Source organism: Podarcis bocagei (genome assembly GCF_964188305.1).
Source record: "Podarcis bocagei genome assembly, chromosome: Z".
Lineage (NCBI taxonomy): Eukaryota > Metazoa > Chordata > Lepidosauria > Squamata > Lacertidae > Podarcis > Podarcis bocagei.
Window position 1 is genome coordinate 22490159 of NC_138140.1, and position 16332 is coordinate 22506490.

Here is a 16332-nt window from a genome sequence, read left to right on the forward strand (position 1 = left end):
CACACAAGCCGCATATTTAAGACAGGAGAAATGTGATCTAGAAACATGCACCTTTTAAATAAGTGGGAATTTTTGTTCTATTCATTTCATAAAAATGTACCAGGCAAAGCCGATAAGGTGCAGTGGTCACTTAAAACATAATTCCTGGTGCCCAAATTTTGGGGTTTGTAGTTAAGTGTGAACCCCATGTTTGATGTATCAATTGCTCAATTTGTGGGGTGCTACAAGACGCAAGGTTTTTGCTGCAAAAAACTTGCTAAACTTTGGTACAGGTTTGGAGTGGATCCCAAATTTAGGGGTTCGTAGTTAATGGGGCTGATTTTCAGCAGTAGTTAGTTAAACTATAGGCCTAAACACACTTGCCCCCAGGTAAGTAAAACCCATTGAGATTAGTGGGATTTGGATCTGAGCAACCTTGTGTGGAATTGTACTGTGCCATTGCATCTCCTTCTGGTAAGACATAAAAACTGACTCTCCAAACATGATTGCTGGGTATGTCTGCTGTGTTCTTTCTGGGTTTTAACTGAATGTTGGTGAGCTTTGCCTCCCAATCGTAACAATTTAGGTGGGTGGAAAAGGAAAGCACTGTTCTCCTGGGACTGCAGGCTGGAAGGGCAGCACTCTCTGAAGAGCCTCTTGGTTCTCTTTCCACTGGGCAGAGAAGGAACAACTGCAAAGAGCTTGCTTTGTGCCTCCCTGTCAGGAAGAGCACTTTAAAAAATATTATATCCAGAGCTTTTTGTTCCCCAGCCAGAACTCACTGAAACTTAGTTCTGGCACCTCTCAGGTGGGCACCATTGCCATTCTAAAAGAATAAGGGAGGCATTCATGATGAGTTCTGCTTTTTCTAGAAAAATAGCACAGATTGTACCTGAGAACTGGTGTCTGAGTTTGCCTTTTTTCCATCTCTAGTCCAACCCCTTTTCCTTTTGTGTTGTGTCTTTTAGATTGTAAACCTGAGGGGCAGGGACTACGGTAGCTTACTACGGAGTGATGAAAGCTGCTTCAGAGACTTGGTCCCGGTCCGTCCCCCCCCCCCACGCACACCTGAAGGGCAGAGAATTAATGAATGAATAGTATATAAACAACTTTTGAAGGATTATTTGTTCTCCCTTTAGCATCCTGGATTATGGGTATTCTGGTAGACAAAGGGGAGCACAGGTAGTACTTTTTTAAAAGTTAGGTTTGTTTCTCTATGTCTACATAGCACTACAGTATGATTGCATCTTACACATTTTTAATTTGTGTGGTTTCAAGCTTGTGTGGTCCAAGTCTGGCCAGTTGAAATTGAGCAAATTAAATGTATGCAAGGTTTTTCTGGCACAAAAAGAACTTTTGAGCTCTCTGCCAGGGGTGGCGCTGGGAGATCTCATGGGGACTTGGGTGGCTCCATGATATCTCATGAGAACATATCAGAGCTGGGGGGGCCCAGAGTTGATGGGCATTATCATTCAAATGGTGTGCATGCACCGCATCTTGTGATCAATTATGTGAGGCAGAGCTTACCAATATTTTATTCAAGTTGGCGCCCCTGAAACCATGGCAACCATAACCACAGAGTTTCAGAAAGGGGAGTGGGGGTGCTTACTTTATAGACTTTAGCTTCAGAACTAGGTTGCCTGTTCGCTCTGAGCTAGTAATGTTTACTGTTGGGAGGAACATGTTCTGGAAATGGACATTTTATTTTCACAATCTAGTCACAAGAACTCTTCGTTATCAAACCTTGCTCAGTTTGTACAGAGTTACAGTCATGCCTCATCTGGTCCTGGCTGCCTGCTGATTGGAAAATGTAATTGAAAGTAAAAGACTAAATAAATAACCCTTCATTTTATACTGTACTGAAGAACATGGAATGCAGGAAGAAAAGAAAACAGAGGTGAATTTATGGTGCCAGAAGCCAGCTTGTTCCCTGTTTAGGACACTGTTCCAAGCTCATCTCTGAATATTTGCATAGTTGCTTTCTATTGTACAGAAAAGAAAAAATCAAATATCAGCATAATGTTATTTTTTTCCCCTGATATCATTCACAGGTTCTGTAGGACAATCCAGCTGGGAAGAGAATTATAAAGAAGGGAGGGGAAAATACACATTTTAGAAGAATTGTGCTCCAAAAAAATTGACAAAGCAAATAGGAGGGTAAAGTGCTTTGAAAAAAGGAAGGGGGGAGAACAAAGGGCACTCTCAGAAGTTAGAAGACTGAATGCCTCAATAACGACTCAAGATGACCAATTAAAGCTGCACACCTGATCTTTCTCCATGATTTGTGTGTGCTCTGCCGTATGCCATTTTTATTTATTTTTGTGCATGAGCACACCAGATTCTCCCAGCTCCACTTTTACTGTCCACATTTTTTGTCAAATGACACACTAGTGCCTTTCTGACAGTGTGCTACAAAACATATTTAATGCACCTCAATACTTCTTTCTACTTGGATATTTAAATGTTGCCTTTGTCCTGACAGTTGCTCCCAACCTGAGTTGGCTAAAAAGCTTCTCTCTCTCTCTCTCTCTCTCTCTCTCTCTCTCTCTCTCTCTCCTATTTAGTCCCACCTGCTAGAACAAACGCCTCCTGCTAACTTAGCCTGTCTCCATGCAAGGTTCCAGCTGGCTGGAAGACCACCTCTCTCACATGCTCCTCTTCCCTCTATCCCATTCCCCTCACTTCCCATGTCCTCCTCAGGAGCCCAAATGCAATTTTTCTCTGGCCAAGTTTATGTTACACTACCAAGCCAAGAATGGCACACCCTTCAACTGGACAGAGAGCCAGATCATTGAGTGGGAGAAGTTTGCTGAGCTGGCTAAATACGAGCCGGAGTCGCAGAAGCCCACCATGAAAGCTCTTCTCATTGTGGCCTACACAATCATCATCATCGTATCTCTCTTTGGTAACTTGCTGGTATGCCATGTGGTGATGAAGAAGAGGAGGAGGAGGATGCATTCGGCCACCAGCCTCTTCATTGCCAACCTGGCCATGTCTGATATCATGATCACCTTGCTCAACACACCTTTCACTTTGGTAAGTCCTTCGCCACTGCCATGCCCCCAGACCAGAAAGGGAGGAGGTCACTGCCTGGATTAAGTCATTGCCTTGCATTTGCATTTGGTGTGCTGGACAGCCACTCAGGGCCTTGTTCACACCATACATTTAAAGCACTGTGATCCCACTTTAAATGTTCATGGGAGAGCTGGAGGAGGTCAGCAAATTCATCTGCCCACCCCTGCCTGGCCGAACTGCTGACCTTGAGGCTCATATTTCATTAAATTGGAAATATTAGTTTATGTTGCAATGATTTTGCTTGTTTGCCTTATGATAGAATTGTTTGGTTATTTATTGGTCCTGTTTATATGATTTTGTAATTTTGTTGGATATTTTTCTATGTTTATTTTTATAAACTTTGTTCCCCTTTCTGAGATTGAAAACATTCAATGACAAGTGGACTATAAATACTGTAATCTTTTAAATTAATAAATAAATGGCTCTCCCAAAGAATTCTGGGAGCTGTAGTTTGCTAAAGATGCTGAGAGTTGTTTGGAGGGTCCTATTCCACTCCCAGATCAAGTAAAAAATTGACAGAAGTCCCTATTTTAATCTTTGCAAACTTTCACAAATGGACAGAGGTCTTCCTGACCCCATGTGCCGATGGAAACCCCATGTGCTTGACTGTACCAAGTGAATCCTAGTTGTTAGCCACAAATCTTCTTCTGGCCCCATTATTCTTGCCAGTCTCTTCCGCAGGTTCGGTTTGTGAACAGCACGTGGGTCTTTGGGGAAAGCATGTGCCATGTCAGCCGCTTTGCGCAGTATTGCTCTCTCCACGTCTCCACCCTGACCCTGACAGCTATAGCCCTGGACCGGCATCAGGTATGAAACTCAACTCCATCCCCCACCTTCCCCTGCAAAAGGTATCCTGAAACCAGGGGTGACAGCTTGAATAAAATATGGGGGGGAGGAGGTATAATTGATCCCTGTCAATTATCCCTGTCCTGCATAATTGATCACAAGGTGTAGCACATGCACACCATTTGAGTGGCAATGCTCATCAACTTTGGGGAACCCTGGCCCCCTCAAATATTTTATTGGGGGTGGCTGAAGGGACCTTGGGCCCTATTTTGCCTTTAGTCTTGACTACACAAAGTTGTGGAGTGGGCAGTGGGAGAAAGGGTGCCCTAAGGACACAAGGAAATTGAAATTGCCCACTATAATAAACATCCAGTGTATGTATGTATTTGTTGGGAGTGGTCACTTGGGAGTATAAGCAGCTGCTTATACGATGTCAGGACATTGGTGTGTCTAGTTCAGTACTGTCTACACTGACTGCCCCTGGCTTCCTAGGGTTTCAGACAGGAATCTCTCCCGGCACTAAGTGGAGATGCCATTGGAGATTCTACCTGGGACCTCCCTGCATGCAAAGCAGGTGCTCTATCACTGAGCTATGGCCCTTTCCCATAATGGTCAGAGAAGGGTACTGCAGCTCATCCATCCGATCTGATCAGGTGAAAAACAGCCTGGGCAGTGGTTATTTTGCACACGTTCAATTATGGCGTGACCACTGACATGCGGGTCATTTGGACCTGGAAGAGGGTGGGGCATAACAGGGCATGAGGGGGTGGGGTGGGCTTGGCTTATGCGTACTCTGCCAACGTGCATGAATGCCCAGAACGCATCCCCCGTGCAAAATGGGGGTTGCCTGTATTACAGAGAAAAGCCTTTTTAAACTAATAAAGCCAACTGTCATGGTATATAAGTAACTTTATTTCAGAGGGGGAAAGGAATGCAACAAATCACACAGAGAGAGACTTCCAAATAACATTTTTAAAGTCAATCTAATTTAGTTAATTACATTTTGCCTATTTGAGTACTGTCTTGGGTGTCAGAAAACCCCCAGAGCTCGTGGAAAGAAGGCAGCCTAGGAAAGTGCTAGTCCCTTGCAGAATATCTCTGGTTTTCATGGTTCCAAAGGAGACAAAGGACTACAGGATATGTCACACATTTATTATAGTTTGGGACCAGAAAAAGCTGCCTGCCTGGACTGTAGTTTGAACCAATGGTGAAATAAGCTCCATCTCTCATGTAAGTGGTTAGGTATCAATCAGAAGCCGTGTCTGGGGTGTTAGGGGAGGGGTTGTACCTCTGGTGGATGACATGTTGTACATTTTCTGAGGTAGTTTGTCCACCTTGGGTCCCCACCCTGCACTCAGCTCTCACCTGTGGGTCCTAGAAGCTGTCAGCATAGGACAGCAGCTACACCCCGGGAACAGCTTTGACTGGCAAGCTAAACCAGGTGAGGGGTAGCCGATGGGTCTCAAATCCTTGATGAGTTAGGGACTTCCCCTGCATGTGAAAACAGGCTGTTGTGGGCTGAGTGGACCCAATAGACCTCAAGAAGGCAGTTTCTGCATGCACTGTGGATGGAAGTGAGGGGCAGGTAGGACTCATCTACATGAGAAAGTAGTGCATCCCAGGGAAGGAAAACTCTGACCCTAAACCTCTGCTGGACCCAACACAAATCCGGAGTTCAGTCCCTAAGACAGTTGGACAGTGCCTTGTATGCCTCCTTCCGGCAACTCCTGTAGCCAAGTTGGTGCCAAACATATTGCTCTGATTTCCTTTGGACCTCATCAGTGACACCGAGGGGGGGGTCTTGTCATCTGGGCAGCCCAGGACCTCCATGCACACTGCCTAGACTTGCACCCCAGGGAGGTCACTTTGGTGTTGCTAACACAGCAATTTGACTTCACCCCCAAAGGTACACTGCATTGTCTCTCGAGACAGATAGATGCCAACAACCACTGGTCAGAAATGTGCATAGAGGATGGTTCGGCTTCCTAATGGTGTTGAACATCCATTACGAAAGAACTAGTCAATTCAGACCAGTTTGCTATTGTAGGAAAGAAAGGATTAAATGAAATGAAACCAAGGATATTGTTTCCATGCACCGTTCTTAGCTCTAGATGGCACTATTGGTCTATATTAGAATAAAGAGGTTCAGCTCTCACACATATTCATGTACAATAACTGACCCGTTGTTTTGCACTTCTTGATAAATGTCCTGCAGCAAAATTACATGGCTTATCAAGCATCTGGTAGATTGTTTACATGGGCTCCATGATTATTAAGGACTCATGGAGTTGGAAAGGACCTAGGAGATCATCAAGTCCACCTCCCTCCCCCATCAGTGCAGAATCTGCCATGCAGAATGATAGGTGTTGTGTCACATAGTGGGTTTTGTTTCACTCCTGGAGCATATACTCACAGAAAGATGAAACAGTTTAAAAAGGTTGGAGTGTGTCTTAGGAGCTTCTTTCATTAACTGAGGTACTGTGTTCATCAGTAAGCTAACAATGTGTATTATAATATCAGCTCAGTAGGGAAAATGATTAATAGAACATTGTGATACTGAAAGAAGGTAGAAAGAAATTGCAGGCTTAGGAAGTGAATACTGAAATATTCCCCTGAGTGTTCAGAGAAAGTGTTCTATTATTATTGAGGCCATCTCCCTAATAAGTCAAGCATTGGCAGCATTAAAAACACCAGATTGTCATGTGCTGGTAGCAGTGAGGTAAGCTTTGCAAATTGTCTGCAGCAGGGATGGCTACCTTTCTTCAGCCTAATATTAGCCATTCCTCTGAGAGTTACATGGCTTTTGCCACACAAACCCACACGGGCAGACCACTAGAAACACAGCACTCCCTTTTATGTGCTGAGCATCACCTGGAAACCACAGACTTGCAGGTAACTCTGCTGCCTTTCTTCAGCCACGTCTGTGCATCTCCCATGGATTGCAAACTTCAAGAAAGAAGCTGATAATGGTGGTTGCTTATGCCAATATTCTTGCATGATCACCCAGCCCTTTTATGTCTAATGCAGTAAGAAGAGGCAGGACTTCAGAACTCAAAGCACTGTCTCTGATTCAAGATTCGCACCAGCAGGATAATGAAGGTCAAGAGCCTCCATTGTCAAGACTGATTGGATGAGTGGGTCTGAACTGCATCTCCCATGGCTGCCTGCACTGGTTACAGAGATGTGGGTTAAATCTCTCCAACCACATAAGTGCAGTGATGGGGTTAAACAGCGCCACGCTCTGCTTGGTAGTGGGAGTGGGAGGTTTTTAAAACATCCGCACTATATATTTAAAGCAGTATCATGACCGTTTAGACCAGTGGTTCCCAAAATGGGCGGTACTGCCCCCTAGAGGACAGTGGGATTACCATGGGGACGCTAAGAGGCAAGGGGGCAGTAGTGGTTGTGGGAGATGCAAATTACTATCGGACTTTGAAAAGCTGGTACCACTGGATCAAGTCCATCACTAACTTAGATGCAGCCATGGTCGCCAACTTAGAATTGTAGAGTTGGAAGGGACCCTGAGGATCATCTAGTCCAACCCACTTCAATGCCGGAATATGCAGGTGTTTCATTTGGAGATCAAACCTGCAATCTTGGTGTTATCAGCACCACGCTCTTACCAATTGAACTATCCGCATCAGCTTTGTTGAATTAATTAAACTAAATAGTTTTAATTGGCTTTTGAATAAATGTGCAATTAATTGGTACTGTTTTGATTTTTATGCTATTCCTATCTTCCTTAGTGGGCTGTGCAAACCACTATTCTGAAAAATGCCCTTTGTAGGGTAGAGTAGGGAGCACTGGAGATGCGTTTATGGAATGAGGGGGTGGCCCAAAAAAAGGAGTCACTGGTTTTGGCAGTCATGGTTTTCCCCGAAGAATCATGGGAAGTGGTTTGTCAAGGGTGCTGAGAGTTCTTAGGAGGCCCCCTTTATTCCTACTGCCAAGCTGCAATCCCCAGAGTTCCCTGGGAAGACGGACTGGTTGTTAACTGCTTTGGGAAATGTTGTGGGGGGGGGGAGGTGGTCTCCGAACAACTATGAGAACCCTTAACAAACTACAGTTCCCAGCATTCTTTGGGGGGGAGCTGTGGCCATTTAAAATGGGGTCACAGTGCTTTAAATGCATAGTGCAGGTAGTGCCCAACATGGCAATTAAATTTATGGGGAGCTTTATATGGGTATGGGTATGGGTATGGCCTGCACTTTACCCACCCCTGGTCTGCAGAGATGAGAATCACTGTGAGGCATCCTTTCTTCCAGGTCATCCTCCATCCACTCAAGCCAAGGATGTCACTGACCAAAGGAGCACTGGCCATTTCCAGCATCTGGATGATGGCAGCCTGCTTTTCATTACCCCATGCTATCTACCAAAAGCTCTTCATTTATAATTATAGGTGAGTCTTTTAACCTACCCTTTTCTTTTCTCGCCTGTCAAACTACGTGTTACTTTAAAAAAATGAAAAGCAAGCTTCACCTCCTACCAAAGATGGCCACAGGAGTGGATTTCCTACATTGGCAGGAGGCTGGACTAGGCAACTTCCATTTTGTAGGTGGAATACAGGAAGGTGTTGTTATACCGAATCAGGCCATGCACCCATCCAGCTGAATACTGCCTGCACCAGTGATTCCCAAAGTAGGTGGCAATGTCCCCTGGGAGGTGGGGAGTTGCTAAGAGGCAAAGGGGCAGCGGGGGGCTCTGGAGGTGGGCACCTCTGAGTGCGTTGATCGCTTATTTACAATTAGTCAGACTCCAGCCTAAAGCAGCACACCTTCCTCACTTCATATTTTAAGTGTTACTGCTTTTGCAGCTTTCAAAGCCATTTGCTTTGGTCATTTGCATTTATGATTCTGAGTTGCTGCAAGTCACAAGGCAGCCAATTATTGGTAATAACAGCTATCAATTTTCTTACAAATCAGTTACCGTACAGAGGTGAGCAAATGGGAGAAAGCCCCACCCATTAGCACTGAGGGCCCCATCACACCTAGTTGTAGTTCTTGCAACCCAGCTCATTCTTTTGGGATGCTTATGAGGACACTTGAGGGGGCAGCTAAGGTCATCATCTTACAAAGAAAAGGTCTGACCAGTTTAGCAACTTCCTCCTCTATTAGATTCCAACCTTCACTGGGCAGGACCCACCCCCCACCCCATGGGAAAGGACTCACCAAACCCACAATAGTATGTTGGTGTGCTACACAACTCCCATCATCCCCGACCTTGGACTGTGTTTTCTGGGGCTGATGGGAGCTCAGTATGACACCTGGATGGCACCAACTCAGCCACCCCTTCCTTGAGATTAGCCCCCTACCCTTTTTAAATCGAGTAACCGATATTCATCTGGCAAGGAACAACAGAATGGGAGCAGTGGTTCTGGGGAATCTATTGTCATTCCATTCTCGCTTCCCACTTTGGGACAACAGCCAGTGTGTGTGGAACTTCCCTTCGCAGCACAGCATCACTGCAGTTCAGGAGGCTGAAAACAGGATATTAAAGATGTGAATCAAGCCATGAAAAGAACTATGCAGTGACAATATCTGTAGGACAAGAATGGATGAGAAGAGAGGTGAAATGGGAAGAAGGATCTCAGAGTAATCTGAGCTTGCATATTGCATACGGTTTAATTTCAGTGGGACCAAGCAGTGGTTCAAAACACAGGGTTTGGCAGCAACTTGGGGGGTGGGGGTGGGGAGGTGAGGCACAAGGAGTTCTGCAAGGGCCCTGGCGGAGGTCGGGTGTCAGGAAGCACCTTCAGATGAGCAGAAAGAGTCCAAATAAGGAGAAAGGATGGAGGAGGGAAGGAGCTCCCAGTAAGAAGTCCATAGCTGGCTGGGACCGGCATCTCCCTCAACCACCTACCAGCCTGGCCCCTGAGCTTAAAAACAAGAAGCTCATAGCATCAGTATTACTGAGGAAAGTTCCCAGGTAGGCTGCTTTCTTCAGCGCCTGTTCATGTGGTTCCCTGCCGTCTGCACGAGGCAGGAGAGAGCTGAGGCAGCAGAGCAACAAGGAATAATGCAGCAGGAATAATGAGAAAATCAATGACCAGCTTCACGGTTTCCCCCACATCGTAATTTTTTATATAGTTCACACACACATTGTGATTCAGGATATATTGCCATGTCAGCTTTTATGAAACCATTACCAGGGTGTGAACTTCAAACCAGTTTTGGACAATGCATCAATACATCGCCCAGCCCTAGTGCAGAGTGCCTTCTACCAGCTCTGCTTGATGGCCCAACTGCACCCCTGTCTGGACGAAGATAGCCTAACTTCTGTTGTCTATGCCTCTAGGTTAGATTACTGCAATGCAGTAATCTAGGTTAGATTAGGGCTGCATCTGGAGATGGTTCAAAAATTTCAGCTGGTGCAGAATTTGGCGGTCAGGTTGCTCACTACAACAATATGGTTTGAGAATATTACACTGATCCTGGTCCAACTGCCCTGGCTGCCAGTCAGTTTCTGGGCCCAATACAAAGTGCTGGTTTTGACCTATAAAGCCTTAAATGGCTGCAATACCTCACAGACTACCTCTCCTCATGTGAACCGACTCAGACTCTACAATCATCATCTGAGGCCCTTCTTCATGTGCCTCCTCCACAAGAGGCCTGGGGGGTGACAACACGCGTATGGGTCTTTTCTGTGGTGGTTCCACGTTTGTGGAATGCTCTCCCCATGGAGGCTTTCCTGGTACCTTCCTTACATATATTCAGGCAGAAAACAGAGGCAGTAAAACCTGGCATAGTTACTGTGATAAAAGTTCCAAAATTATTCATATAGGAACACAAGAATGGCTTGTAAGAGGCATGCAGTCTGAACTGTAGCAACCACCTCAAAACTGAGCTTCTCTGGTAGCAATAGGCTTGATCACCCTTTTCCCAAGGTGAGGGTGAGTGAACTAGCTAAGCCTGGCAGGACAGCTAACTCTATGGAATTAACCCCTTAATGCATTAATTAGACTTAAGCATGTTGGTTACAGGATAAGGTTGCCATATTTCAAACAGGGAAAATCTGGACAGAAAAGTTATTGAGCTTTTTTGGGCAAAATTGCATTTATTATTTTTGTGGCTTTTGAGCTTTTTTAATGGGAAACTGCACCGCCAACATGAGCTGCCATACAACCGGATTTTCCCCAACATTTTATTGATTTCCACCCAGACACTGCTCACTGCTAGAGGCAGTGGTATTCCAGATATGTCGGAGGAAATCCGGATGTATTGCAACACCAGATGAGGCTCATTATCCCACAGATTGAAGAGATGTACTTTTGGTATTAATGAAATTCTATCAATCCCAAATAATAAAACGGACTCTATGGTAACAGAGCAACCTCTTAGGATGAGGTAAATAGCACTTAAATTGGCCAGCAAAGGAGCAGGTTTGGCTGGTTCAGCAGCCTCGTCTCCTAGATTCTAAGCAGGCCCTTGAAGGGACCCACAAATATCATCCAGGCCACATCCCTCCCTTTCCCCAAAAAACCCTCATAAGAGTATGTTCAGCTATGTTAAGCTACATAAAAAGTTTTCTTGACTACATATCCAGAATAAATGTTTATTTGTTTTCAAAGGGAAACTACTATTCGTAGCTTGTGCCTCCCAGATTTTCCTGAGCCTGCAGAGGTGGTGCAGAAATATGTGGACCTTTCCACTTTCCTCCTCCTTTACCTCTTGCCCCTCCTCATCATTTCCGTCACTTACACACGGCTGGCCAAGAAGCTCTGGCTGCGCAATGCCGTGGGGGATGTCACCACGCAGCAGTACATCATCCATCACAACAAGAAGAAGAGAAGCATCAAAATGCTTGTGCTGGTGGTGGTGGTTTTTGCCCTCTGTTGGTTCCCGCTCAACTGCTATGTGCTGCTCATCTCCACCATGAACATCAGAACCAAAAACTCCCTCTATTTCGTCCTTCATTGGTTTGCCATGAGCAGCACTTGCTACAATCCTTTCATCTACTGCTGGCTGAATGACAACTTCCGTTCCGAGCTCAAGTCCTTGTTCGCCATGTGCCTGAAGGCACAGCAGACGAGAGACAACCTCATTCCAGCGGCAACCTTGCCGTATGGGGAGGCATGGATGCAGCAAATCAAATGCAAGCAAAGGTTTTCTTTACAGACAATCCGCTCAACCACAAACGTGCAGACTTTCAAAACGGATTTGTGAGCTGGGCCCGATCAAGGTGAGTTGACGAAATATTTGGCAAATATGTAAAATATCTCATTCAGATGATGGCAGGTTTAATACAGGACTGTTCATTTGCTGAAACAGAACTAGCATTGGGTTTCTCATACCTCCCTAGTCTGTTTTTGTTGCTAGTATCATACATAACACTTATGAATTCTTCCAGAAAGGAAAAATAATCACATCCATAACCATTGCCTCCGTCAGTTCCTACTTTCCAGCCTCCAAAGCAGTGGCTCCATACTTTTGGGCCACCAACCCCTTGGTTCTGGGTGTTGCCTTCCCTGTGCTGTAAAAAACATTATTCAGAACAGCAGTCTTCACAACCCACTGAGGAAGGTAGGAGCACCATAAAATTCAAAACTGTAACAAGTAATTGCACATTTATTCAAAATGCAATTAAAACTATTTAGTTTAATTAATTCAACAAAACTGATAGACTTGATCCAGTGGTACCAGCTTTCCAAAGCCTGATAGTCATTTGCACCTTCAACAACTACTACTGCCCCCTGCCTCTTAGCACCCCCTAAGCAACCCACCACCCTCTAGGGGGCAGGACCACCCACTATGGGAACCACTGGTTTAAAGTGTCATGATACCGCTTTAAATATTCATCATATTTACTCAAATGTAATACACACTTTTTTTGGCCAAACAACATTGCAAAAATTAGAGTGTGCATTAGATTTGATTGCACCAGCAAATACCATATTTTTCTGTGTATAAGACAATGCTTTTTGCTAAAAAAAAATTAGGCAAAAATTGGGTGTCATCTTATACACGGATAGTGAATGCAGAGGGGGGATGTGCGATTAATGGCAGCAGCAAGCAGGAGATTGGCAGCGGTGATTGAGTGAGTGATTGGTGGCTGCTGGCGATTAGCTGTAGCTGCAACAATTGGGCAGGTGATTGGCGGCTGTGGCGAGGCGGACAGGTGATTAGCAGCTGCAGCAAGGGGGCGGGTGGGCTGTTGGTGGCGGCAAGCAGGCAGACAATTGGCGGCTGTGGCAAGGTGTGCGATTGGCAGTAGCTGTGGCAAGTGATCAGCAGTAGCCCCCCCCCCCAAAGCTAAACAAGTTAATTTCTTAATTTGGGGGTTAAAAAAATAGGGGGTGTATTATACATGGAGGCGTCTTTTGCACAGAAAAATGTAGTACATTTTTGTTTCAAGGTTTTGAAAATTGAGGTACAAGTTAGATTTGATGTCGTGTAAATATGGTAGGGGTGATGTGTTTTTTAAAAACAAACAAGCAACAAACTCCCACTACCAAGCAGCAGGTGGCGCTGTTTAACCACATCATTGCACTTTTGTTGTTGGAAATATTTCTTTTTTCTTTTTAATTTTTTTTATTAATTTCCCTTTTTCATTCATTACATACATTTCATATTCATAACATTTACTATACATTCCTTCCTCCCTCCCCTCTTGGGCTTCCCCCAACTTCCGCTTCTGATTTGTTTCTTCTTTCACCTTTTTTGCTACCTCCTAACTCTCATCTTCTGAGAACAATGGGAGATGCAATCCAGTCCTGCTCTCCAATTAGAAAATAATAACACATTAAAATTAAAAACAGTAACAGTTAAGTAACACAATAAAAGTTAAAAACAGTAGCAAATAATTATACAGAACCCAATTAAAACTATTTGGCTTCATTAAGTCAACAAAGTTGATAAACCTGATCTACTGATACCAGCTTTTCAAAGACTGATAGCAATTTACACCTCCAGCACTACCCCCTTGCATGTTAAGTGTCCCCAAGGTAATCCCATTGCCCCCAGTGGGCACCACCACCCACTCTGGGAAGCATTGCTCCAAAGGATTTGAGGTTCATAGAATTATAGAACTGTAGAGTTGGAAGGGACCCCAAGTATCGTATATTCTACTCCAACCCTCTGCAATGCAGGAATCTCAACTAAAGCATCGATGACCGATGGCCATCCAACCTCTGCTTTAAAATCTCCAAAGAAGGAGAGTCCACCACCCCCTGATGGACTCTGCTCCATGGTCAGAAACTCTTACTGTCATAGAGTTCTTCCTTGAATGTATTGGTTTGGGTCCTACCCTCCAGAGCAGGACAAAACAAGCATGCTCCATCTTCTCCTTTCCTTACATCCACGAAGCTGGCTGTCATCCTCTTTGTCTCCCCTTCCCGAGGGTAAACATACCCAACACCCTCAACCATTCCTCATAAGGCTTAGTTTCCTGACCCTTGATCATCTTGGTCACCCTTCTCTGCACACATCCCCCACTTGTCAATATTCTTCTTGAACTAAGGTGCCCAGATGGTTCCAGCAGCTCCCTTGTCCTTCATGTCTCTTGGTCCTACATACACTGTGAGATAGCACTCTGGGCATCCCCATCAAAATGCCCTCACAAACGCCCCAGTTTATAAGTCCAGGCCATAAGCTCCCAGAGGCTGCAATCGGCTCATTAGAACTGCTCCTAGCAGCTAACTCCTCCCGCAACTCACTTCCTCCTCATAGTGTGGAGGTAGTGTCAGCCCCTGGAATAGATACTTTGTGGTGAAGGGAGGGCAATACTAATAATATTAGTAATCTGCCTTATCCAAAGTCAGACCACTAGTCCATCTAGCTTACTATTATTTGCACTGACTGCAGCAGTTCTCCAGGGTTTCAGGTGTGGGGGCACACACACATTCCCAGCCCTACCTGGGACCTTATGCAAGCAAAGCAGATGCTCTGCTACTAAGCTACAGCCCCGATTCCCCTGCAGTATGGATGCTTCAGCCCATATAGGGGAAGTACTAACAAACCTGGTACACTATGCTTGAATAAGGCATATGTTAGGGACGTGGGTGGCGCTGTGGGTTTCGGCGGTTCGAATTCCTGCGACGGGGTGAGCTCCCGTTGCTCGGTCCCTGCTCCTGCCAACCTAGCAGTTCAAAAGCACATCAAAGTGCAAATAGATAAATAGGTACTGCTCTGGCGGGAAGGTAAACGGCATTTCCGTGCGCTGCTCTGGTTCGCCAGAAGTGGCTTAGTCATACTGGCCACATGACCCAGAAGCTGTACGCCGGCTCCCTCGGGAAATAAAGTGAGATGAATGCCACAACCCCAGAGTCAGTCATGACTGGACCTAATGGTCAGGGGTCCCTTTACCTTTACCTTTTACGGTATTACATACTTCCCAGAGGTTTGGCTCAATACTGAAGCACTGAACCAGGAAGGCTAAGGGCGCCTCTACACACTCGTCTTTGGTTGCTAATTTCTTTCATTTTGCAGGTGCTAAGTCAACCAGCAGACTGTACAGGATTTCTCTAGAATTCTCATGTGCCATGGCTTTATTACAGGAAAAAGTTGTGCCAGAGTAAGAAAGATGCCGACAACAACTCCAACAAAGATTGTTTTTATTTTGTGTTCACACAGGTGGGGTGAAGTGGACCTAGATGAAGAGGAACAAGCTAAAACACACATTTGATCACAATGACAAGGAAGAAAGGGGAGAGAGTCTCTCGAAATTACACCCATTCTGTGGAAAATTATGGAAGTGGAAAATTCAAAATGTTTATTTATTTATATTTATGTTTAATTAAATTCCTATACCACTCTTCCTCTGAAGATCACAGGGCAGTTTAAAAACAATATAAAAATGCTTTGTGTTAGCACCAGAGTCCCCAATCAGGAGCTAATGACAGCATTCAAAAATGCAGTTTGGTTGTAGGGACTTTCTCCCCCCCCCAAAAAAAATCCATATTTCCCCTGTGTTATACTTGACACTTAATCTGGTATACCTCAGGTTTGGCTAGACTACAGAAAATGTACTTAATAGAAAAAAGTACAGGCACACCTTGTGGTAATTGACATAAAAGCTAATTAGGGATGTTAAGGTAAAGGTAAAGGGACCCCTGACCATTAGGTCCAGTCGTGGACTCTGGGGTTGCGGCGCTCATCTCGCTTTATTGGCCGAGGGAGCCGGCATACAGCTTCCGGGTCATGTGGCCAGCATGACTAAGCCGATTCTGGTGAACCAGAGCAGCGCACGGAAACGCCGTTTACCTTCCCGCCAGAGCGGTACCTATTTATCTACTTGCACTTTGAGGTGCTTTCGAACTGCTAGGTTGGCAGGAGCAGGGAACGAGCAACGGGAGCTCACCCCGTCACGGGGATTCGAACCGCAATTAGGGAGGTTAAGACCACTCAAAATTAACTATGGAAATAATGCTGCATTTTCCAGCTATAGAACCTTCGTTCAAAAAGCGTATTAGACTCTCCTGACTGGAGGGTCTAGAACAGGGGTCAGCAAGGTTTATCTTGCCTGGGCCAGATTGGTCCTGTGGAGATCCCTCCATGG

The 16332-nt window shown here is 45.2% G+C and overlaps 1 protein-coding gene across 1 annotated transcript in view; it reads left to right on the forward strand.

The window, feature by feature from the left end:
* The window catches only part of LOC308578440 (G-protein coupled receptor 83-like), an 18941-nt gene extending 3499 nt beyond the window's left edge, over window positions 1–15442 (forward strand). The window contains exons 2-6 of the mRNA XM_081178823.1: window positions 2544–3015; window positions 3736–3861; window positions 8106–8239; window positions 11408–12018; window positions 15408–15442. Coding sequence (XP_081034949.1) covers window positions 2590–3015; window positions 3736–3861; window positions 8106–8239; window positions 11408–12002 — 1281 coding nt within the window. The 5' untranslated portion in view covers window positions 2544–2589 and the 3' untranslated portion in view covers window positions 12003–12018; window positions 15408–15442. The remainder of the gene's footprint in view (window positions 1–2543; window positions 3016–3735; window positions 3862–8105; window positions 8240–11407; window positions 12019–15407) is intronic.
* Window positions 15443–16332: the final 890 nt, after the last annotated feature.